A 22,627-nucleotide genomic window follows, 5' to 3' on the forward strand; every position below is an offset into this window, starting at 1 on the left:
CGGGCAGGGCAGGGTGGGATGGGCCTGGGAGGGAAGGGGCCTGCCCGGCCCCACAGCGAGTGGAGCGTGCGGTGCGGGCAGATGGGTGCACGTGGGGGAGGCGCTGGAGGAGAGGCCGAGGCAGGGCCGCTGCTGGGCCACCAGAGAGGTCAGCCTGGGCGGAAGGCCTCTGGCCTCCTGTCAGAGTCCTTCAGGAGGAGTCGGCCCACCTGGGCCCCGGCAGCCAGTGTCGGGGCTGTAGTGGGCAGCAGAGCTACCACGTGCTCAGGTGAGGGCGCCGGCGGCCTTGGGTCCAGGGCTGGCCTGGCCGCCGGCGTGGCCGATGCTGCCAGGGAGTGGACGGTGTGCAGGCAGTGTGTGACGCTCAGAGCGGTCCAGGCGGCTTCGGCCCCTGCAGCCGGACAGGGCTGCCCCTCGGGGACAGAGCTGCTTGGACCTCAGGCCTCCTGGGGGCGGGGACTGAGGACCCCACACTGGCCTGCCAGGGACCAGCAGGGCTAAAGGCCATGTGACGGAGCCCCTGCGCCCCCACTCCTGCTGCTGGCCCTGGGCTGGGCCCCTGGCTGCCGGGCTACAAAAGGCATTCTGTGCCCCGGAAGAATGACCCCGTTGTGTGGCTGGAGGGTGGCCGGGAGCCACGAAGGCTTCCTTCCTCCTGCACTTCCTGCACACCCGCTCCGAGGCAGAGCCCCCAGCCTGCCCAGGCCCCCTCCCCTGGCTCTGGCGCGCCCCATTGCTGCCCCATGTGTCCTGGCAGTCGGGGCTCTGCTCCACTGCTGCCTCTTCTGTGCCAGGCCTGCTGAGCCCTGTCCTGTGCCGGACTCCCAGCCTCCGGGCCCCGGCCTGTGCTGTCCCTCCTCCTGCAGGACCCTCGCTGCCGGTGCTCCAGGGCTCTGTGCACAGGACGCCTCTTGCCGGGGGGTGGGGGTGGGGGACAGCGTGGTGGGGCCCCGAGCACTCCCAGGACGCCCCCCTTCCCGACCCCCAGGCCGGGCTGAGACCAGCACTTGCATCGGGAGGAGAGCATTCCTAGGCGTGCTGCCTGGCACTGTGTCGGAGGGTGGGCCCCATCCCCGCATCCTCCCACAGCCCGGAGCTGGGGGAGTGGGCTCAGCCAGGTCACCTGGCTTGCCCGCGGCCAGGCAGCTGGCCTGAGGTGGGGCTGATTGGAGTTCAGGTCCAGGCCTTGCCCTTCCTCTCTCTGCCCAGCCCCGGGCTGGGCCGGGGTCCCACGTGGTCACCACTTGCAGGCTGGGACTGTCGCTCTCAGATTGAGGAAACGAGGCTGGGGTCCCTGTCCTCTTTTAGGAAGCAGTTAGCTTCGGCCAATGGGAGCCGCCTGTAGTCACAGGTGTCTGGGTGAGGGTGGTGGGCCGGGCGGGCCCTGGGAAAGGGGAACTCAGTCGCTCTGGACGGTGCCCAGCTGCCTGGCGGAGACGCTGCCCTTCTGGGCCTTCTTCCCCGCGGCCCCTGCTGCTTGCTGATCTGCCACCCTGCATCGCCCGAGGCCGTGGGGCCCTGAGCCGGCGGGCCAGAGGGTGATGGGGCCACCCCTGTGGTGGGACCTCTCACCTACCCTGGCCATGAGGCTGCACCTCCTGGCCTCTCTTTCGAGAGGTGGCCTGGCCTGGCGGGCGGGGGACCACAGGTGGCTGGCAGGTGAGGGCTGGGCTTGGTGGGCTGGGAGGGGGCCAGCGTCTTGGCTGCAGGTGGTGGCACTCAGGGCAAGCGTGCGGGGAGCCAGGAGGGAGAGCTGGGGCCAGGTGCTGGGCGTCTCCAGGAAACTGGCCTTTGTAGGGCCAGGGCCCTGCTGAGCGCGCCTGTGGTTCCCGGCTGCATGAGGGCGTCCAGTTCAGGTCCTGTTTCTTGTCCCCGGCCTGAGCCAGGACCACTGAGCTCTGGGCTGCCCTGGGTGTCTGGGTCAGCGGGTTTTGGGGTGGGAAGGGGAGAGGTACTGGCTCACTCCCTTTTCAGATGAGGAAACTGAGGCTGCGGACAGTGGGGACTTGTCCGTTTGGAGGGCTTCAGTGGGCCCAGCCCCTCCTCCTGGGTCCAGTGTGGAGAACACCTACTCAGCCGTACGCGGCCTGTGCGGAAGCTGAGGGAGGCCTGGGCTGCCCGGAGCCGGCCCGGGACAGACAGAAGGCCCCATACCCGGCTCGCCCCTGGGTTTTGGCTCTGGCCCATGTGGCAGAGCCGGGCCGTTCAGGGTGGGAGGCCCGTGGGGAGGAGAGAGGCCAGAGTCCCGGAGGGTCCCGGTCTTCCCTGCTGTTCTGGTGGGGCCGGCACCAGCTTCCTACCTGGCACGGCTCGCGGGCTGCTTGCCTTGTCTTGGCTGTAGGCAGGTCCGTTTCGTCATCTCACCCCAGGCTAGGGCCCACGCGGCCGCTCACTGACCTTCAGAGGTGCCCCTCGGAGGATGTGCTCCCCCCTGCCTGGGTTCTGGGGGTTGCTGTGGCCCAGAGATGTGAACTGGCTTTCCCAGGGCCACACAGCAGTTCAGGGGAGGGGCTCAAATGAGACCCCGTGGCCAGGGTGGGAGCTGGCACCACTTCGCTCTTCCAGGCCCTTTAAAGCCCTCTTGCAGCTCGTGAGCGTTCGGCCCTCCATGTCCAGGGTGCCTCACCTGCATGTCCATGGAGGGGGCCGTGGCCCGGCCTCCCTCACGCCATGTGGACGGTGGTGGACACCAGGTGGGGTTGCCCTGGGCTGTCCCTCGGAACCACTTGGTTTTGGAGCTGGGACCTGAAGCTAAGGACACTGCCTCTGGGCGCTGTGCTGTCTTGCCTGGGGTCTTCCAAGCCTCGTGCGTGTTCTGCTTGGTCAGGACTTGAGGGACAGGTCCACAGGGGGTGCTTGTCCTGTGTGTGTATTGCATGCCTGTCCTGGGGCCGGCCCGGGTGCTGGTGACCTGGAGCCCACCCTGGGCCATTCTGGGCTCGGTTTCTTCCATCCTCGCTGAGTGACCGCGGAGGCTCGCTGAGGGCTGAGTCTGTGAGCCCAGGGTTCTTCGAAGTCCCTGTCCTCCCGCAGCAAAGAGCTCTCGGGCACGTGGTTTGGATTGGAGGCTCTGTCTTCCTGTTCTGGGGGTGTTGGTGGGGGGGTCCGAGTTCACGTGCGGACCACAGCTCTTCCTTGGGGGCTTGCCCTGTGCCTGTGTCCCTTGTCCGCCTGCTGCACACAACCCTGGACAGGCCTCGTCAGCTGTTGGCTTTGGTTTCCTTGTCTGCAAAATGGGTGCCGGAAAGAGAACTTTCCAGGTCAGTTTGTTGATATGACAGGACATTTAAAATCAGATAAAATTACCTTCGTACAGAGAACACCCTGGGCTGTTCCACCTGCTCTGTGCTTAGTCGTTGCGGCCCATGTGTGTGGGGTGAGCGGTCGTCGTGGCCGTCCGGCGGCTGGTCTGGGCGCTCTGCGTGACCGCCTCCCTGGTGGGCGACTGGGGGCCTCGCCTGGCCCCGTCGGGGTATCTGGATTTCTCTGCGTAGAACGCGCACCTGGCTGCTGGGTCTTTCTGTGGTTTGTAGCTTTTGCACCGTAGCCTCCTGCCTGTCACCTCCTGCTGCCACATTCAGCCGTCTCCACTTGTCCGCTCTCTGGAAGGTCATCCGAAGCAGACTGTCAGCGTCGTGAGTGAAGTTGAGCCACTGAGCTCTGAGCGAGGACGGCCCCTGTGAGTCGCACGCGTGACGCTGCTCCGAGCGCACGGGGCCTTCCCACCCGCTTGCGGGGCCTTCCTGCGCCCGGGCCCGCCGCCGTCCGCAGCCTGGGTAGGTGAGGCTCGAAGCCGCTGACGGGGTCCGACTGCTCCCTGCTGTTCTTCCCTGGACCCCCGGCCGGCTGTGCGCCCTCGGGAGGGACGGAGCCCTCTCCCTGCAGCTCTGCGGCCTGAGTGTCGGTGTTGGGAATCGGGGTGGGTTTGGAGCCGTGGAAGGCGTGATTCTGGGTTCCCGCTCCTCCGGGCCGGGTCTTCGTGTTGCCCTCACTGAGCTCCGGCCCCCCACGCCCCGCCCAGGGTTGGGGTCTGGTCCCTGGGGCCCCTCAACCCGGCCCTGGCACTGCGAGTGCACGGCGGCCCCTAGCCCGGCCCACACCCCCCACCCCGTATTAAAAGTGTGCATTGTCCACGGGTCTCGGAAGCTGCTCGCAGGTACTGCCAAGGACAGGAGTGCGCGATGGGAACATGCTTGCCCCGGGTTCCCTCCTCCTGTTGACCCTGGCCTTGGCCATCCCCTGGGGTTGCCTGTGCGACCCAGAGAAGTGGTCGTTGGCAAGGCTGAGGGGGCCAGGAAGGGGCCCTGGGGCAGGGCCTGTAAGGGCAGAGGCTCCGGCCCCAGGTGGCCACACGGGGTGGGAGTGCTGTGGAGCTTGGGGTGGCTTTGGAGTTTGGGGTACAATGGGAGCCATGAGAGGTTCTGGTGGTGACTGAGTGGATGGTGGCCATACTGCCAAGTGGCCGATGACTAGGACGGCCCTGGCGGGGGCCGGATTGGAGCCCGCTTTCAGCTCTTGTCTCTGCAAAGGGGCGGGTGGGGCATTCCCGGGGCTGTGCTGGGTGGACGGAGGTCATGGCTTTCCGGCTCTCTGTTAGTCTTTCCGGACCCCCCTGCCTGGAGGCCCTGTGGGCTGAGTGGTGCCATGGGTGCTTGCTGCGGCCCCAGCCGGGTCCTTGGCATCTCACGCCTGCAGGGTCAGCTGGCTTGTCCCCTTGCTGCCACGCCAGTCCCTGAGAAGGGCCTGCTGAGGGGCAAGAGAGTTCTCGTCTTCCGCTGCTGCCCCAGGGGTGTCAGGAGTGTGGCCCTGGGGATGGGGATGGACATTTTAGGGCTGCACTCCCACAGCCGTCTCCTGGCTCCTGGCCTCCCGGGCCTCCTCCTCTGGGTGCAGAGTGGAGCCCACCCTCCTGTCCCTGCTGCCCTTGCCGGGGCTGGGGAGGGAAGTGGAGGGCCAAGCCTGGCACACAGCTGGTCCGCAGGGGGCAGATCTCAGTTTGGGAACCAATCCTGCCAGCCCCATGGGCCCCAGACTGAGCTGGCATCCTGGGGAGAGCGCCTGGGGGTTCAGAGGCTCAGCCCTGGCATGTGCCAGCCCCAGAGGCTGCCCTGCAGAGATGGGGTCTCCCCAGAGCAGGGAAGAGCCAGCAGGGCCTTTAGCAGGGGTGTGGGGGTGATGAGCTGAGGTCCGAGGTGGCTGCTTCGGTGGGTGGAGAGGGAGGGTCAGGCTGCTATGCTGGTCCAGGTGGGAGGCGCCCATGCTGTGGCTGAGGTGGGGAAGCCCCGCTCCAGCGGGCGGATGTCCCATTCTCAGTCTGTCTCACGGGTGAGGCCCTGTCTGCTGTCTGCAGAGGCCCGCCAGCTGGGCCTCCACACTGCAGGCACCAGCCTGGTGACACCGGCTGAGTCTGTGCGGGGTGGGTGAGCCCCTGCCTAGGGGAGGGTGCTGAGGGGTCAAGCTCATGGCCCAAGGCAGCGGGGGTCTCTGAAAGCCCCCGTTGGCAGCTGGGTGGGCGCGCTGCCCTCCAGGGTCTCTGGCTCGGCCCTGCCACACCCATTGCGCGGCCCTGGGCAACCACGCCCTGGGGTGCCAGGCGTCAGGGCCACATCCGAGAAATGGAGATGCTCAGAGGGCACTGGGAGGCCCCGGGGACGTCCCCAGCAGAGGTCGGCCCACGCCCACCGGGCAGCTGCGTCAGAGTGGCCCCTCTCCCTGACCTGGCCGCTGTGCTCTGATGGCTGCCGGGTCCCCACACTCCAGCACCGGTGGCTGGGGTGCTGGCGAACCTCGGCCTAAGTATCAGCCCACAGGGGCTGCAAGGAAAGGCAGAGAGAGAAGCTGCCGGGGCAGGGGTGGGAGGCATTCCACGACAGAGCTCCGCTGCGGGCCTCTGCGCCAGTGAGAGCAGTGTGGCTCAGAATGAAACGAGAATCGTGTCTTTTCCTGTTGAAGAGAAACCGCCCCAGCCAGCCCGCAGGCTCGGGGCCCCCTCGCCCCCCAGGCCGCTGTGGGACAGGCGGGGTTTCACCAGGAATTCCCCCCTCCCCGCCCACCCGCCCCCGCCGTCTGGGCCGGCACCCTGAGGTGCTGGGGACGTTCAGGGGCACTGCCTGGATGGGAGGCTGCTGCGCCCCGGAGCCCCAGCCTGGCCTCGGAGAGGTGAGCGTGCTTCCAGCTCCCTGTGCTCCCATGTCCCCACGGTGGGCGTCACTGCCGGGCACCGGGCTGCGCCTGGAACCCGTGCCGGCCACCCCGGCTGGCCGCGTGGAGTGGGGTCTTTGTGAGAGTGACGTGTGTCGGGAGCATCGCCGAAAGCCAGGCTCTGGTCCTGGCTGGGCCGGCGGCTCTCACTCTGGCTCGGGGAGCGCCTCTCCCTCCCCAGCCCCTTCCTTATTGGCAGAGGGGGCGGAGCAGCTCTCTGTCCCTGGGCTTCCCCAGCTCCTGTGGTAAATGCTGGCGCACGCCCGGGCCGCACAGGCACTGCTACCAGACTAGCTGTGCGTTGCAGTCTCCGATTTCATTCCGGGGACTTCGCGAGCCATCAGGCCACCAGCCGGTCACGGATGTGGGGAATCTCCGTTTTGCAGAGGCCGCGGTGGGAATGGCGCCGCACCCAGGCTCATTGCAGCTGGCTTCTGGCTGCTCGGTGGCCTTCTCCCTCTTGTCACCCCCTTTCTGTGCCTGTGCCTCCTCCCCTGGGGGTCCCAGCAGGCCTGGGGGTTGGACTGCTGCCCCGCCCGCAGCACGTGTTAGGCCGCTGAGTGGGGGGCGTGGCTCAGCTTTCCCCAGTAGATCCGGGTGGGTGTCTGCTCCAGTGCCCAGGGCAGGGGGTGAGGGACGGCTGCGGGGCTGCAGGCTGGCCTGCTGAGGGTCTCTGGCCGTGGGGTCGGAAACCAGCTCTGGGGACTCTCGGGTCCCTGAGCATCTTTCTGGGTGGGTGGCCCTGTGCTACCTCCACGTGGCAGCCCCCCTGTCAGGGGCAACTTTCTGAAACAGCCAGAGGCAGCGCTGCTGGATGCGGCTGAGTCAGACGCTGCCCCTCCCAGCACTCTCCTCGCCCCCCTCGATGCCGGCTGGGCGGGACCTTTCTCACCTCCTAGTCCCTGGGATGGGTGGATGGCCCTGTCAGTGAGGCCACACGAAATCCTCATTGTCCCCTAGCTGTCTCGGGGTGGGGGGGCACCTTTGGGTAAAATCAGATACCTTGGAGCACTCCTGAAAGGACTGGCCTCATGTTTGGGGGCCGCAGGTGGTGGCTGTGTGGCCTGCACCCTGGGGTGGGCATTCTGCTGGATGGATAGAAACACAGCACCCAAGTGGGGACCTGGCCCTGGGCCGAGCACTCTGAGGTGGGTCCCCTAGTCCTGTGGCCACAACACCCCCTCCCCAGCCTCCCCAAGGCCCCTGGGAACCAGCCTGCCTGCTGGTCCTCGCCAGGGGCCGGCTCTGCCTGTGTTCACCTGGCTTCTCCTGAGACACCGGCCTTGCCCCGAGGTCCAGGAGGCCCTGGAGCCAGGGGGAAGAGGAGGGGAGGCTGGGGAGTTGACATTCCCCAAGTCAGCCTTTGGGGCACCTGCATGGTGTGCAGGATGGGGCCAGGAGGGTGGTGTCTCTGCAGCAGGCCTGGTCCTCGTTATCCTGAAGCTGTGGGCAGCCTGCAGGGTCTTCTTCCCGCAGCACCCAGGTGCACCCAGGGAGGCCTGGCAGAGAGGGGCCGGACACAGCCAAGGGGCCTGGGCCCAAGAAGCAGGCCTCCGGCGGGAGATGGGCCCCAACCTTCTAGGGTGCGTCCCCGGTTCCCCTACTGAGTCCCTCTCTCTGTGCACATTTTCCTAAATGGTGAAGAGCTGGGGGCTCAGATCCCTCATCTGTGCCATGGTGGCTTGAGCAGCGCTTCCCCCAGGTTGGCATGCAGCTCAGCACCGAGGGTGCCCCCAGATCCTACTTTCCAGGGGCACCTGTCCCGAGTGCCGCGGGCCCAGGGGAGCGGGCAGCGCCCACTGCAGGAAGTGAGGGGAGTGTCGCAGACATGCTGAGTTGACGCTGGCTGAGCCTGGGGTGAGGGCTGTGGCTGCCACCCCTGTGGACTGTCAGCTTCAGGGTGGTGGGCACGGGAGGCAGCGCCCGCTGAGACCTTGGCTGGATCTCCCCAGTGCATTGGCGCCATCCCCCCTCAGCCCTGTCCTGGACTCCTTCCAGGCCCAGGTGCTGGCTAGCTGGTCATGGGGAGTCCTTTCTGGCCACCCCTTTCCTCCTGGCTCTGCTCCCCACTTCCCCCACAGTGGCTGGGCTTCAGCCACACCTGCCACCACAGGGCCCAACCACAGTGCCCCCAGGCTGTATGAGTGTCCTGGGTGAGGGCGGCTGCCACCACTTCCCGTTCCTTCCCCTGCCCCTCACCAGCCCTGGCCTGCTTAGTACAGCCATCGGAACCCTGAAACATCGTCCCTGGGCCACTGGTGGCAAAACCCGTTGTGTCAGCATTAGCCTCTTTGGGTTTCAGCCTTTTGTCTGTGCAGAAAGAGGGCAAGGGGTTGCTCAGATGTTGAGGATGGTGGTGAGGATGGTGATGGTTGGTTGTCAGGATGATGGTGGTAATGGTGAGGATGGTGATGGTGATGATCAGGATGATGGTGAGGATGGTGATGGTGGTGAGGATGGTGATGGTGGTGAGGATGGTGATGGTGGTGATTTTGGGAGACTGCTGCTTCTGCAGCCCCTGGGTCACTCTGGGTCCCCTTGCGGCCTAGGGGTTGTTGGGGTCCTGGTGTCCGTCCCTCAGAGTGCCCTGCCTATCCCTCGGCCTTCAGCGTCCCTCTGCCTGCCACCCCTCAGCCCTTCCCCTGGCCATCCCCACCAGTGTCGCAGAGGACTGGATAGGATGGTGGTAAACAGTAGTGTTTTGGGAGAGGCTGGCCATGCTCTCCGTGTGGCCTGCGGGGGTGGAGCCCCTGTTGAGTGTCCAGGGGCAAAAGCCCTTAGAGCCACTTCCTTTTGGCGTCTGTGAGCAGTGAGGGGTGTGGGTGAAGGAGATGCGTGTTCACGTGCCGCCGCCTCATCTCTCCTGTGGCGTCTGGGCCACTCTTGTCCCCCTTGTGGAGGTGGGACGTGAATTCTGACCCCCGCAGGCCCATGGAGTGTTGGGCCTGGCATAAAGTGGGGCTGGGTTCCTTCTGGCCAGTTGGGGTCCTCTCCATAGGGGCCCCTGAGGCTGCCTGCCTGGTGTGAGGCCCACCTTGGGCTTTGGGGCCCCAGGGTCTTAGGGAAGGGCCGGAGGCGGGCTGGAGTTTCTCCTGATGACCTGTGAGGGCTGAGCTGATCCCTGTCCTCCTCAGTGGAGCTGAGATTTGAGGCTGGGGACATTGGTTGGGGAAAGGGTAGGGTGACCCCAGAGGCACTGAAATTTCAGTCCAGGTCACCTGAGCTGTAAACTGACTCTCGGCTGGAGGCAGTGAGCTGGCCATGCCCCCTGGGTTGGAGGTGACAGGCCCGGAGTCTTGTCCACCCTCTGCAGGGAGGTCAGAGCAGGCCCACGGCAGGTGCTGGGACCCCACCCGGCAAGGGTGCGTGGGGCCCACTTCTCTAGGTCATCAGAGCCGCCTCGTTTCGCAGCCCGCAGTCCGTTTTACAGAAGGTGAAGCTGAGTGGTGGGCGTTCTCCCCACCCCGGCCGGCCGGCCCCACCCTGTGTCACAGGCACGCCTGCCTCCCCCCACCCCCAGTACTGGAGGCCCCTCCCCCCTGGAGCCTGCCTCCGCCTCCTCTGCTCCAGCCACCCCCAGCTTCCCCGAAACCCCGGCGCGCCGTGGTCCCACCGCAGTCCCCGCTGGGCTGCCGCTTCTCCCTCCCCCGGGTGGCAGGGGAAGCAGTCCTTCCGGAAGGTGGGGGCTGGAGGTGGGCATCCCAGGAAGCTCCGGAGGGCCTGCGAGCTCCCCGAGGTGGGGCTTCGATTCCGGGGGTGTCCCCAGGCCGGAGCACAGAGCTGCAGGGGTTGGGGGACTGGACACGTTGTGCTTAAAACCTGTCCTGTTCTTGTCCGTCCAGTGCTGGCTCCCGGGTGGGGGGGCTCTCCCTCACCCCTTTGTGTCCCCTTCCCTCCTGGCCACTTTCCCTGTTCTGTGCTGTCCTGCAGGGCCCTCTCTGAAGTCCCCGGCTCACTCCAGCCCCGCGGGACCTGTCCCCATGCTCATTCAGTTGGGTTGCCCGTCCCCGCCTCCCCTGGACTTCCCGCTTGGCTGGGCCTGGTGTCCTCCTGTCCCAGGGCCCTTGGCCCCAGCCTGTGGCCTGCTTAGACCCTGCCTCGATCTGGCCTGCAAATTCAGAAGGGCTGTGGAGGAGCCCTGAGCCTCGCTTTTCAAGAGTCGGGGTTCCCTAGCTGCCTGGCAGGGGTTGGAGTCCCGGGGGCTTGCCCCCACCCCGGCAGCAGTGGGGCTGGTATTTCCTGCCACCTCCCCCGCCTTCCCCGTCTGCCAGGCAGAGGCCGGAAGGGAGTTTGGGGGGGGTTCCCTGACTTCCTGCTGGGGAGTCAGGCGTGGGGTGGGGGTGGGCAGGAGGGTCCTGGTGGCCTTCCGGAGGGGGCCTGTGCAGCTCAGGGATTTTGATCAGTGGGGAGGTCCCTTTTCCTTCTCACAGGGACCTCGGAGCCACCTGCTCGGCCGTTCCCGAGTGGCGGTGCTAGTTCTTGCACAGGCCTGTGACGGGGCACTCGCCTCTGCAGCGCCCTGTCCTTTTACTGTTGACCCTCACGCTCGGGGCCCGGGGTTTGCTGCTCTCCTGCTTTGGGCGCCCAGCCTCCCGGGGCATCCCAGGCCTTCCACCTCCCACCTCTGCTCCGTGGCTTCCGCTTCTGGCCTCCAGAGGTTTGTGTTTTAAAGTGAGTTTTATGGCCTGAAACACTTTTTGTGTCAAGGGAGAGATCTGTCTATCCCCTCTTTCGTGCAGCCTTCCTGGACTGAATCCGGCAGTGCTTCAAGGTCTTTTTGCCCTAGTTGGGGCTGCTAGGATGTCCCTCTGCCTGGACCGGGGTTTTCTCTTTTTGGAGGTCCCTGTGAGCCATGGTCTCCTACCCCAGAGCCCTGAGTCTCACGGGTTGCTGCTGGTCCCAAGGGGCATGGAAGCTGTAAGTGGTGTGGGGCGCTGAGTCCTGGCCCGGTGAGGCCCAGGTTCTGAGCGGAAGAGGTCCAGCAGTTGGGTTTTGCCGCCTTGGGTGGGGCCAGCCGGGTGTCAGCCTCTCCTAGGGTTGGGTCTGGCGTGAGCCTGGCGTCCTGCAGCCCTGGCCCCGCCAGCCTGGCTGAGCTGAGGATCAGATAACCATGCGGTGACCACTGGTGACAAGTCCCCTGCAAGTCCAAAGTATGAGTTTCAGAATAACGCCTTATCGCAGCCACTGCTTATCAGTGGGTGGGGACAGATAGGGGCCCGGAAAAGGCTGAGCCTGCGTGCACGTGGAGGGCGGCAGGGGTCCCCTCTGCCAGCATGGGCATTTAAGCGTTCTGTCCTTTTCTTCCTAACATTCCCTTCCTGGCCAGAAAGTGTCTCTCCAGAAGGCTCCAGAAAACACACCCAGCCCATTGTCACCCAGGCTCCGGGAAGGTGTCTGCCATGGGCGTTCTGTGTCAACAGGAAGGGCCTGGAGTGGGGCCCCTGGGGCAGTGGGGGTCACCTGGGTGAGCTTTGGCTGGGGCAGCCCCTCCCGGGGGACTCATGGTTCACTAGTTTGGGACAGTCACTGTACACTTGAGCCTGGGGGGCAGAGGATGGGAACTTACCTAAGGAGCCAGGCCCCCACCCTTCGCATCTGGGGGGTTGGCTGCACCCAGAGGCTGGCGGCTGGGCCCCTCCCCCAGCACCCCCTGCACCTGGCTCTCCTCTCCTGCCTGTTTCCCTCATCTCAGTGATCTCCTGACGGTTCTCAGACTTGGGCTGGGTGCGGGCGGTCCCTTGAGGGGCTGCGGAAGCTTTGGGGTGCAGCCTGGCAGCTGGCAGTGGAACAGGCCACCTCCCTCCCTCCTTCCTTCCGGCCAGAGCTTTCTCCTGCCTCTCCCCCTCCTTCCTGCTGGGGAGCAGCAAGCAAACAAGCAAATAAGCAAGGAGCTCAGGCCCCGCGGCCCCCCTTGGCCTGGGGCGGCCTCTGCAGCCGTGTGAGCTGGAAGCCGCAAGCCCCCACCCGTGCAGGGGTGGTGGGCCAGCAGCAGGCCCCTCCCTGGACGGTCGCTGCCAGCTACACCCTGCCCCTTGAGGAGGGCAGCCCCCGAGAAGCCCCCAGTCCTCTCCTCTAATTCAGAGCCCTCAGGTCCGCCAAGGTCACCTGGGCAGGGGGTGGAGGTGGAGAAGCTGTGAGAATTCTGGCCTCAGATCCCCAGAAGCAAGGTGGGCAGCTCCGCAGGGTGGCCAGGCCCTTAGGCTTCTGCATGCACCAGTGGGGCTGGGACCCCGCTCCCAGCCCAGCCCGGTCCCCCAGCGGCTGCCCCAGTGCTCTGGTGCAGACTGCGCAGCCCCCACCTGGCTCTGCTCTCCCTCCCTGCTCGAGGTCAGCAGGGCGCTTCTCGGGACTGTGTGAAGGGGAGGCGCCTGCACGGGGTGAAGCGGGCTCAGGGATCCTCAGCCAGGGTCTGTGGAGGGCCGGGGAGGTGGGCACTTGGGTGTCCCCGCGGCCTGGTGGAAATAACAGTTGTTGCTCTGCCTGGCAGCAACCGCACATTTTGGGGAGTCTGGGCGACTGGCACGTGTGCCTCAGTTTCCTTGTCTGTCCCAGGTGGGTGGACATGGGCACAAGAATTCAGTGAGATCAAGGAAGTGCAGCCAGACCTTGGGTCTGCTGCTCTTCCTGCCCGTCCTCTCCCGCCAGCCCCGGGGAGACACCTGGGCATGCGTGTTTGGCGTCCACCCGCGGGTGCAGGGATCTGAATGTTTAGTAGGGCTGGTTTGTAGTACCCATCTCTGCCAATAGGTGTCGCTGCCATCGAGTTCTGGAATTTCTTAAAGCTCTTATTTTCAAGTTCAGTGAAATGGTTTATTCCCAATTTTGTGAATGGCGAGGATTTCACATGGATCTGATGAGGCTCTTTTGCTAGCCTCCACTCCCTGGCTTGAATGAGCAATTCCAGACCCCCTTCCTGTGCTCCTCTTCCCTCAGAAGGGGAGCAAGAGAGGAGGTGCCCAGAGGCGGGGGCTGCGGGTTGGAAATGGGTAAGTGCTCCCAGGGGAGGGGGCCTGCAGGAGTGGCAGGGCCTCCTGTGTTCCTGTGGGGACTGCCCCCCCCCCCCACGGGCTGGCCGCAGCCCAGCACCTCCACGGACAGATTCTTGAGGGGAGAGCTCGGCTCTGGCTGGACAGAGTCAGGCCTGCTTGAGTCGCAACCCTCCCTGTGGGTAGCGGTGTCCTGCAGCGTGACGGTGTGTGTCTGAGACCCAGCTTGCACCACTGACCAGTGTCGACGAGAGGACCTGGGGGCGATGCACACACAGGGTTCTTCCTGCTCCGAGCCTGGCACTTGGGGGATGCTCAGGGCACTGCCACTCCCAGGTTCAGACAAGCGAAGTCATCCTGGGGCTGTTGAGTGGTGTCAGTAGGGCATGTCCCTGACCTGTTGGTGCGTGGACAGAGGCCACTCCATTGCACCCGTGGCCCACTCGACATCTCAGAAGCATGTGTGATCACTGCAGGACTGGTGGGAAAGGGCCCCAACAGGCCATTTTGAAGATGGGAAGGCTGAGGCCTGGGAGGGGGTGTGGCTTGCTCGGCCCCTTGCTGGGCAGAGGCTGGACTCAGCTGTGGCCTGCAGCTCCAGCTCCCACTGCCTTGTTTGGGCCTCTCTGAGTTCCCTTCAGTTCTGCTAGGTCCCTCGGGCGGTGGATTCGCCACCTGAGAGCCTCCCTCCTGGGGAAGCTTCCTGCTGAGCTCTCAGGGTGGGGAGGGAGGCCTAATTAGCACATGTTAGGGCTTTGAAGTCCCGGAGATGAAAGGCTGGTCTGTGGGAGGGCCCAGCTTCCCTTCACAGCCTCTGTGGGTTCCCTACCTCCAGGCCTGGCACACTCCTGGGCCCCCTCCACCAGACCCACCTCGAAGCTCCCCGCCCTGGGCCACACGCCGCCTGGCCTGGGCACACAGGAAGTGGCACCTCTCTGGGGCCCCTGAGTCAGAGGGGCCGGGGGTCTGGTGTCTCGGCCCGCCCTGCCCGAAGCAGCCGCAGAACAGAGGGCCTCGGCCCCCACCTGTAAAGCGGGTTAGCGGCAGTGCCTGGCGTGTACCTGTTGGTGCGGCGCGTTGAGCTGCAGTGAGGATGTGGACTTGCTTGCGCTGCGTGGTGGGCGCTCTGAGGTGTCAGCGTTCGCTTTTGTTACTGTTCCCAGACTCTCACCTTGACCTCCGAGTGGATGGGCAGGGGGCTGGCAACTCCCGGCCACCAGGCATTCCAGGTGGACAGGCCCCGTGGGGTTGCAGGTTCAGGGACAGCGCCCTGGCCTCCCTGCCCAGATAGGTGTCTCAGAGCAGCCGTCAGCCTGCTTTCCCTGCGCCTGCCTCGGGCCCAGCCTGAACCTGAAAGCCAGGCCGGGGGGCTCTGGGTGTGAGTTTGCGTCAGTGGGGCTGAGGAGCAGGTGGGGGGGCGCCTGGGGCCCTGCCCAGGGCTGTCTCTTGCCTTTCCAAGGCCTGGTGTGGCCGCTGTGGCCTGAGGGGTGGCAGGCTAGTCGGTGTGGATTCCTGACCGGCCTCCTGTGGATTCTTGTCTTGCAGACTTCTCCACCCAGGTGACCTCCTCCTCCCTCAGCTCCCCCACAGGGCGCGGCTCCATGGCTGCCCCCTCGCTGCACCCCTCCCTGGGGCCCGGCATCGGCTCCTCGCTCGGCGCACCGGGGCAGCTGCACTCGCCCATCAGCACCCTGAGCTCCCCCATCAATGGCATGGGCCCGCCCTTCTCCGTCATCAGCTCCCCCATGGGCCCCCACTCCATGTCGGTGCCCACCACACCCACCCTGGGTTTCGGCACCGGGAGCCCGCAGGTAAGTGTGGGCGGGGCCTGGACTGGAGGGCGGGGCCGGGGAGGCAGGTGCTCTCACTTCCAACCTCTCTCTGACACGGTCTCAGAGAGGCGGCCTTAGCCTGGGTCTGAGCCCAGGTCTGGCTGACTCCGGCCCCCGAGGTCATCAGCTGAGCTCCCTTGCTGGCCCTCTGTTCCAGCAAGGCCCCCTTGGTGGGGGGCTCCTGCCCCGTGCCACCAAGCTCTGTAGGGTGGGGTCTGCACAGTCCTCAGGCTTCAGCCCGCCTCCCTGGAGCCCCGGGCCTCTCAGCTGCCCCTCCCTTCCCTGGCCCCGGGCCCTCACCCTCCTGGTCTCCGCTCACACCCGTGCTGGGTGTCTGGAGCTCCCTGCCCAGACTCCCAGGCTTGGGGAACACACGTCCCTCCTCGGGGTGCCAGGCCCAAGTCCTGCTGTGGCTTCAGACCGTCTCCTGGACTCCGCGGTCTTCTCTGTGGTCCGTGGTCATGTGTGCTCAGGGGCTTCTCTGAACAGTTTGCTCCTGGAGTTGTGTCCGGGCAAGGGGGCAGCTGGCGCCGGTGGCCTGACTCAGCCAGGTCTTGCTGTGGGGACCCGCAGGCCCGGTCCACCCTCCCCACCCTGGGCGCCTCTCGCCCGAGCCCCTGCAGCGGTGCCCTGAGTTCCCAGGACCCTGGCTGGGCATCTCCCGTCCTAGCTCCGGTGGGTTCCTGCTGGATTCCTCGTGAGACTCCTGGGAGAGCTGCTTGAATCCTGGGGGTGCTGCTTCTGTCTGGGGCTCAGACTGTCCGTCCTGAAATACGAGGGACCCCTTTGCCTGGAGTGTCATTCAAGTTTGGGTTCCATAGAGGAGGGTCCCCCGAGTAGGACAGGGCCCCGTGGTGGAGAGCTCAGGCGCACCACCTCCGTGAGGTTGCAGGACAGCCCTCCAGAGAGGGCACTCTGGGGCAGGCCCCACCGTCCAAAGCCACACAGCTAGTCGGGGCATTGTGTCCTGGGCACTCCCTGCTGCTTTTGGGCCAGGCCGCCCCCAGGGCAGCCCACCCCACCCCCGGCCCAGGAGGATGGGGGCGCCACTGAGGTCTGGGGTCAGCTCGCTGCCCATCGGCTGGGCCTGTCCTGAACTGGTTTTGGTGGAAGATCTCACCGGCTCTTCCAGGGTGACCTTGTCAGCCCCTTTGTCCCTGGAGGATGGGTACAGAAGAGCTGGGGCTTTGGGTGCCCCCTTCTGTCACCTAGCCTTCCAGAAGCAGGCCGAAGGCCTGAGGTGTTGGCCTGAGGGGGTCTCGGCTGCCTTCAGGGCCTGGCCGTGTTGTTTTTAGCACAGCCTCCACACCCCCGTTCTTGCTGGCTGTATGACGACACTTGGTGAGAGGACAGGTGCAGACTGGGCGTGCACCTGTCCCCTGGGAACCGGGACAGTGGCGGCACCTGCTGGCTCTCAGAGCCCCAGGAGGCTCCTTGCTGGCACCGAGGCCTGATGCCCACCCTGCATGCCCCAAGGGCACGTGTATGAGCCTGAGTGTGCAGGGACACAGGGCCGAGGGTGGCCGTGATGCCCCCAAACTTTGGGGGTGCCTGGTGCCCCTTGGCACTGTTAGCCTGTCTGGGGGCAGGGGTGGGGCGGTGCTGGGGATTCAGGGGTTTGCGGGACCACCTCCTTCCTGCACACAGAGAGGCTCCTGGCACACAGCAGGAGCTTGTTGAAGCCAGGGTGAGGGGTGCCGGATGTTCACCCCTGCCCTGCTGGTCACCGGCCATCTGGTCTTTTCGTTTATCAGTTCGGCCCAGTTGGTGTGGCGGTGGTCTGAGCCCTGTGCTTGGCCTCTGGCCACCATTCCTGGGGAGGTCTCGGTCTCGTCAACCCCTGCCTCCACCCCTGGCCCCCGAGCTCCTTGCCTGGGAGCTGACTTCAGCTCCCAGGCTTCACAGCGTGTCTTCAAAGCTTGGGGTTCCCCGTGTTCATGAAAATGTGGGTGGGGTTCAAGGGGAGCACGCCCCACCCCCGCCTCCAAACCACAACCGCGAAGTCGCGGTGCCGGGACCAGCGAGGGTCCCTGACTTCTGCTGTCGTCGGAGAGGGCCTGCTGCTCGGCCTTCGCATGCACGCAGGAGGGCTGTCGACATCCCTGAGTGCTCTCCACCTGACCCTGCCCAACAGGGAAGTGGACACGGTGGGCGGCGGAGAGGGACCAGGCAGAACCAGGCCAGACCATGGGCGCTGTTGCCCAAGTGGCCCCGTGTCTCTCCCCGCATCAGCCCAGGCAGCATTCCCCACTGCGTCCCCGAGCCCGCCCGCAGTGCCTGGCACCGACCTGGCCAGCCTCCCCCGGGCAGGACCTGTGTGGGTCCTGCCTGCTCCCCGTGGTGGACATCGCAGCATGGGGCCTCCGTGATGGGGCGTCTGCGAGGCCACGTGCACTTCACAGGGTTTCCCGCTGCCTTGATGGGCAGATGGAGGCCAGCGAAGCCAAGGGCCTCCCACCCCAGTTCCAACCATGGGTGATGGCCCCCAACTTAGGCTGGGTGTGGAAGAGACAGGCAGGAGACCTGGGGGGCACTGATGGAGGCGGGTGGTTATTTCAGTTGGTCCCGCAGGCTCCACGGGAACTGAAATAAACGCCAAGGATATGAAAGGGGAAACGGAATGAGCCCCCACCCTTGCCGCGCCGTGGTCTGCAGGCTCCAGAAGGAGATGTTGGAGCCCAAGGTGGAGCACAGGAGGGGAGCCATCCCCCATCTGTGGGGTGCTGGGAGCACACTGGGAGGGGTGCTCTCCTGGCAGGATGAGGCCCCCATGCTCTGTCCTGGGAGCTGTGAACCCGGCCTGAGGCCTGTCAGCTTGGGGCTGGGGAGGGAGAAGGCCCCCACACCCCTGTATCCTCGCGGTTGTGGCCGTGCCAGGACGCCTACCAGTTGAGGCAGAGAAGTGACATGGTGGCCGGAGGCCTGGGCTGAGGGTGCGGCTGCCGCCCAGTCTCCATCTTCCCACATGTGCAAGGCCTCCTAGGGCTGATTGCTGTGCCCATGGGAAGAACGCCTGAGCCCAGGGTGGGGGGGAGCAGGGATGCCCTTGGCACACGGCCTGGGAGCCAGCTTGGCCATGAGCCTGACTGACTAACGCTCCGTCCATCCTTCCTGTGTCTCCTTCCTGATGCAGTCTGGCTGGCCGTCCTCAGTGCTGCGGCCCTGCCTCAATTTACCCAGGCAGGTGCCAGTCCCAAGGGCCTGCCCGTGGGGGCTGGGAGACAGGACAGGTGGCCCTCACCCACCCGGATCATTTGGGCACCCATAGAAAGGGGAAATGCCCCAGTTCCTCTCCTCGGTGCCGCCCAGCAGACCCAGCTGCGTGGAGTTGTGGTCGGGCTCCAACAGCCTGAGAGGGGCCTCGTGCCCAGTGTCCAGCCCTGGCCGCCTGCTCACGTGTCCTCGGTGGCTGCCTTGGCCCCTGCTGCAGACCCTCCACCCCGGGCTGCATCGATTTCCTGCCCTTTTCCCAGCAGTCGTTTGGTTCCCCCACCTCCAAACGATCGTTCCGGTGGCCTCTCTACCTGGGACACCGGCTTCCATTGTCCAGGCCCAGCTGGCCTGGCGGCGTCCCCCGGAGGCCCGAGCGCTAACGCAGAGGCTGGTTTGGGTTCGTTAGCTCTACTGTCAGCGCTGCCCACGAATCGCTCCGTTATCCTGACGGCAGCCCTCAGACGGAGGCCTCGTGTTATTCTAGTTTTCACACAAGGAAACTCAGTGATTAGATCATTTATCCAAAGCCACCCAGGGAGTGGAGGAGTCAGAGTCCCTGGGACAAGCTGTGGCTGTCCCCTTCCCACCTGCCAGCGAGCTCCGCAGGCCACGCAGGGCGTGTTCTCCGGGGCCTCTGGGCGCCTGGTGGGCACTCAGTGAATAGCCAGGTGGACGGGATCACCCAGTGGCTCTGGGCCGGCCAGTCCTCTGGGGCCCCGGGCGCCCCTTCTGAAGCGTACAGGGACCCCTCAGTGCTTACAGCTCTCAGGGGCCTGAGCTCACACCTGCTTGGCCACTTCGCGGCTGTGTGCCCTCAGCCCGACCTCCCTGAGCCTCCGCGTCCACTCCGGAAAGGGGAGTGCAGCTCTGCCCGCTCACTGGGGGCTTCCAACGCGGCAAGAGGCCCGGGCACAGCCGTTCCCAGTAGCACTTAGCAAACAGCCAGCGCCCTGCGTAGTCTGCTCTCTTATTAGTGAAATGTCTCTGAAGCCTGCAGACGCTGCACGGGGGTACTCTCAGCTGACACATAGGGTGCCCTGTTCTGCAGTGGGGTCCCCTGGACACTTTCACCCCACCTCCTGAGTCCTGACAGCCCCCAGCTGCAGGGGCTGGCCTCCTGGCAGCCCCCCGAGTCCCGTGGGGTTAAGCATCCTCAGAGACCCCCCGGGGCCCACCTGGGCGGAGGAGGAACCCAGCACTTGCCAGGTGCTGAGGCTAGTGGGAAACAGCCTTTGGGATGGTTTGTGTTTTGTGTGCTTTGAGCACCCAACTCCTCCTGTCCCATGAGAAAGGAGAATGGGAGCTGGGGGCTGCGGGGAAGGAAGGGGGTGAGGCTCCCTTGTGCACGGGGGCCCAGCACGACAGCCGCTGTCCATCCACAGACATCACACAGCCCGACTTCCGCCTTTGCCAGGGCTTTGCAGAGCGGGGGTGCTGGGGGCTGCCTGGCTGGGGTCCTGGCCCCAGCGTAGACCGGCTGGCTCGCAGGGTGCAGCGGGAAGCACCTCCGGGCCCTTGGCACTGATGGGAGAGCTGGGGTGGGCGCAGCGGAACCAAAACCGCTGTGTCACTGCAGCCGCGGCCGCTGTTGCCAGGGTGACGGGTGAGTTTCCCATGCTTCCTCCTGGCGCAGCATCAGGATGGCGGGAGGGGTGGAGGGCATGTGTGTGTGTGTGTGTGTGTGTGTATGTGTGCGCGTGTGTGTATGTGTGTGTGCGTGTGTGTGCCTGCGAGTATGTGTGCGCGTGCATGTGTATGTGTGTGCTTGCATGTGCGTGTGCATCCGTATGTGAGTGTATGTGTGCGTGTATGTGTATGTGTGCGTGTATGTGTGTGCGCGTGTATGTGCGTGTGTATGTGTGCATGCGTGTGCGTGTAGGGGTTGGTGTCTCCTCCCTCTCTCCTTGGGTCGTGTGATCTTTGACCCCTACCCTGCCTGCTGAGGCTGTGTGTCCTGCTGGGGTGGACACCCTCTCCTCCCTCCTCACTGCGACCAGACTCGGTGCCCACCTGTGGGCTGGGGGTCCCCAAAGCGCCTGCCTCCCCAGGGGGTCCCGGAGCTCTTGCTGGCCTGTGGAGGGAGCACCCAGTAACGGCAGGCAGTTCTTACTTAGGTGGGTGAGGGATGCAGGTATGAGCAGGGGCCTCTCGAGGTCTTTTTCACTCCCGGTTGCGGTGGGAGGGTGGGGCTCCGAGGGCGGGACAGCCGCCGCCAGCCTGGCGTGCTCGCAGGCTGAGCACCCAGCTGCCCCTCCGTGGGGCCTGGGGTGGACAGGGCCCCTCTCTGAGCTTCAGTTTCTCTCTCTGTACAGTGGGGGTGTGGCAGCACCTTCTGGCCCCCAGGGCTGACCGCGGTTTCCCCTCCTCAGCTCAGCTCCCCCATGAACCCCGTCAGCAGCAGCGAGGACATAAAGCCCCCGCTGGGCCTCAACGGTGTCCTCAAAGTCCCGGCCCACCCCTCAGGGAACATGGCGTCCTTCACCAAGCACATCTGTGCCATCTGCGGGGACCGCTCCTCAGGTGAGGCACCACGGCGCAGTGGGGCTGCCGGCCCGCGGGCGCGGGTGGGGCGGGGCCCCCCGGGCCGCCCACCCCGGGCCGCCTGGTGCTTTGCCGTCGGGGAGACGGTGAGTGGCAAGGAGGGCCGGGGGCTTCCGGAGGAGGCGGTGCGCGTGGGCGCGGCCCCTCGCATCCCGCCGCTGCGCCCGCCAGCCCCCGGGGGGAGGGAACGAGGGCCCCGGGGGCGCGGCGCGGAGCCCCTGCTGCGTGTGGGCGCGGGCCCTCACGCCGCCTGCCCGCCGCCCACAGGCAAGCACTACGGGGTGTACAGCTGCGAGGGCTGCAAGGGCTTCTTCAAGCGGACGGTGCGCAAGGACCTGAGCTACACCTGCCGGGACAACAAGGACTGCCTGATCGACAAGCGGCAGCGCAACCGCTGCCAGTACTGCCGCTACCAGAAGTGCCTGGCCATGGGCATGAAGCGGGAAGGTGGGCCGGGCGGCCGCGGGGCCCGAGGTGGGGAGGCGGGGAGGGGGGGCGGGCGGCCGTGGGGCGCGAGGCGGGAGGCGGGGAGGCGGGCCGTGGATGAGTGGGCGGGGCCGCCTCCCACAGGCCCCCTTGTGGCCCAGGTTCCTGGAGCACAGGGTCCAGCCCTAGACTCGGCAGCTGTGCAGACCTCCAGTGGTGGCCGTCGCGTTTGCGAACCTTTGATGACGGGGCGTGCTCTCCCTCCAGAGGAGCTGCCGCAGTGCTGGCAGCCTGTCCCCTGGGCTGTGGGCTCACCCACCATGTCTTTACTGAGTGTCTGCTGTATATCAGGCTCTGGGTTAGAGGAGACACAACTTTGGTCCTGCCTGCGGGCTGCTCCCGGCCCTGCTGGGGACAGGCATTGGTCAAGGCCTCTTCAAGGTCGTAGTGGGCCCCGGCCAAGTGCGTGGGCTCTGGAAGGTGGAGAGGCAGAAACACATCAAGGGCCGAGGTTGGAGATGGGGGGTAGGGGGTCACCGGAGGCAGCCAGCCCAGGAGAGTGGGTGCACCTGGGGCCTGGTGCTCTGCTGGGTGAGGAGACGGTCACGTCCTGGAGGGGACAGTGCTGATTCAGGGGTGGGAGGGCAGGGAACTCTAATAAAACCATCAGGACGTCCATCAGGATGTCCCCAAGCCTGTTGGGTGCCGGGCCATCCCATGCTCTGCATGCTCTTGTGAGCCTGGTTGAGAGTGCCTGGTGACCCCAGGTCCTCACAGTAGAGGGACGGGCCGTGGGCCTCTCGGGCTCGGGTTTGTGAGCCCATTTCATTGAGGACGTTTATTAGGGGTGGGTGGGGGCAGGCAGCGTGGAAGCCCAGAGGGGGCTCCTTGCTTCCCCTTGCTGTCTGGGGGGTCTTTTTCTCCCCCTCTGCAGGTTTGATGGCTCCTGTGTTCTGGGTGTCTTCTCTAGGTTTTGGTCTGTGTCCACCCTGGGGTCTGGGATGGGCCGCATCTCTGAGTCTCGTTCCCGGGGCCTCGTGGGGTTGGGAGGTGCCGTCTGGGGTTAGGATCCGTGTGGTCTGTTCTGCACTGTGGCTGCTCCCGTGGTCCACACGTGGCTCGTGTCTGCCTGCCTCTCTCCCACTGTCTCCTGGTGGGGTCCCCGGGCTGCAGGTTTCATCCCATTTCATTCTTTTTTTTTTTTTTTTTTGCTCTTCAGCACCAATCAATTGTTGTTGTCGAGAAATTGAAACTTTAGCAAGGCCACACGGTCCTGCAGGATTTCCTCCTTGAGGCTGTGAGCGCGTGTGGAGTGCAATGTTGGTGGGGGTGGGGCTGGGGCTGGGCGGCAGCCCCCGGCGAGGGGCAGTGGGTCTGTGGACCCCACAGAGGGGAGCCTCCTGTGAGCTGAGGGGCGGTCCTGGGCCG

The 22,627-nt window shown here is 65.6% G+C and overlaps 1 protein-coding gene across 3 annotated transcripts in view; it reads left to right on the forward strand.

The window, feature by feature from the left end:
- The window catches only part of RXRA (retinoid X receptor alpha), a 96,270-nt gene that overhangs the window by 53,466 nt on the left and 20,177 nt on the right, over positions 1-22,627 (forward strand). For 2 of the 3 annotated variants that reach the window (XM_032478881.1, XM_032478882.1), the window contains exons 2-4: positions 14,733-14,998; positions 20,545-20,752; positions 21,041-21,220. In XM_032478881.1, the coding sequence (XP_032334772.1) occupies positions 14,733-14,998; positions 20,545-20,752; positions 21,041-21,220 (654 nt within the window). Of the gene's footprint in view, positions 1-14,732; positions 14,999-20,544; positions 20,753-21,040; positions 21,221-22,627 lie in introns of those variants that run through there. The other variant, XM_032478880.1, reaches the window with a different exon arrangement.

The sequence above is a fragment of the Camelus ferus genome, chromosome 4 (genome assembly GCF_009834535.1).
Source record: "Camelus ferus isolate YT-003-E chromosome 4, BCGSAC_Cfer_1.0, whole genome shotgun sequence".
Classification (NCBI taxonomy): domain Eukaryota; kingdom Metazoa; phylum Chordata; class Mammalia; order Artiodactyla; family Camelidae; genus Camelus; species Camelus ferus.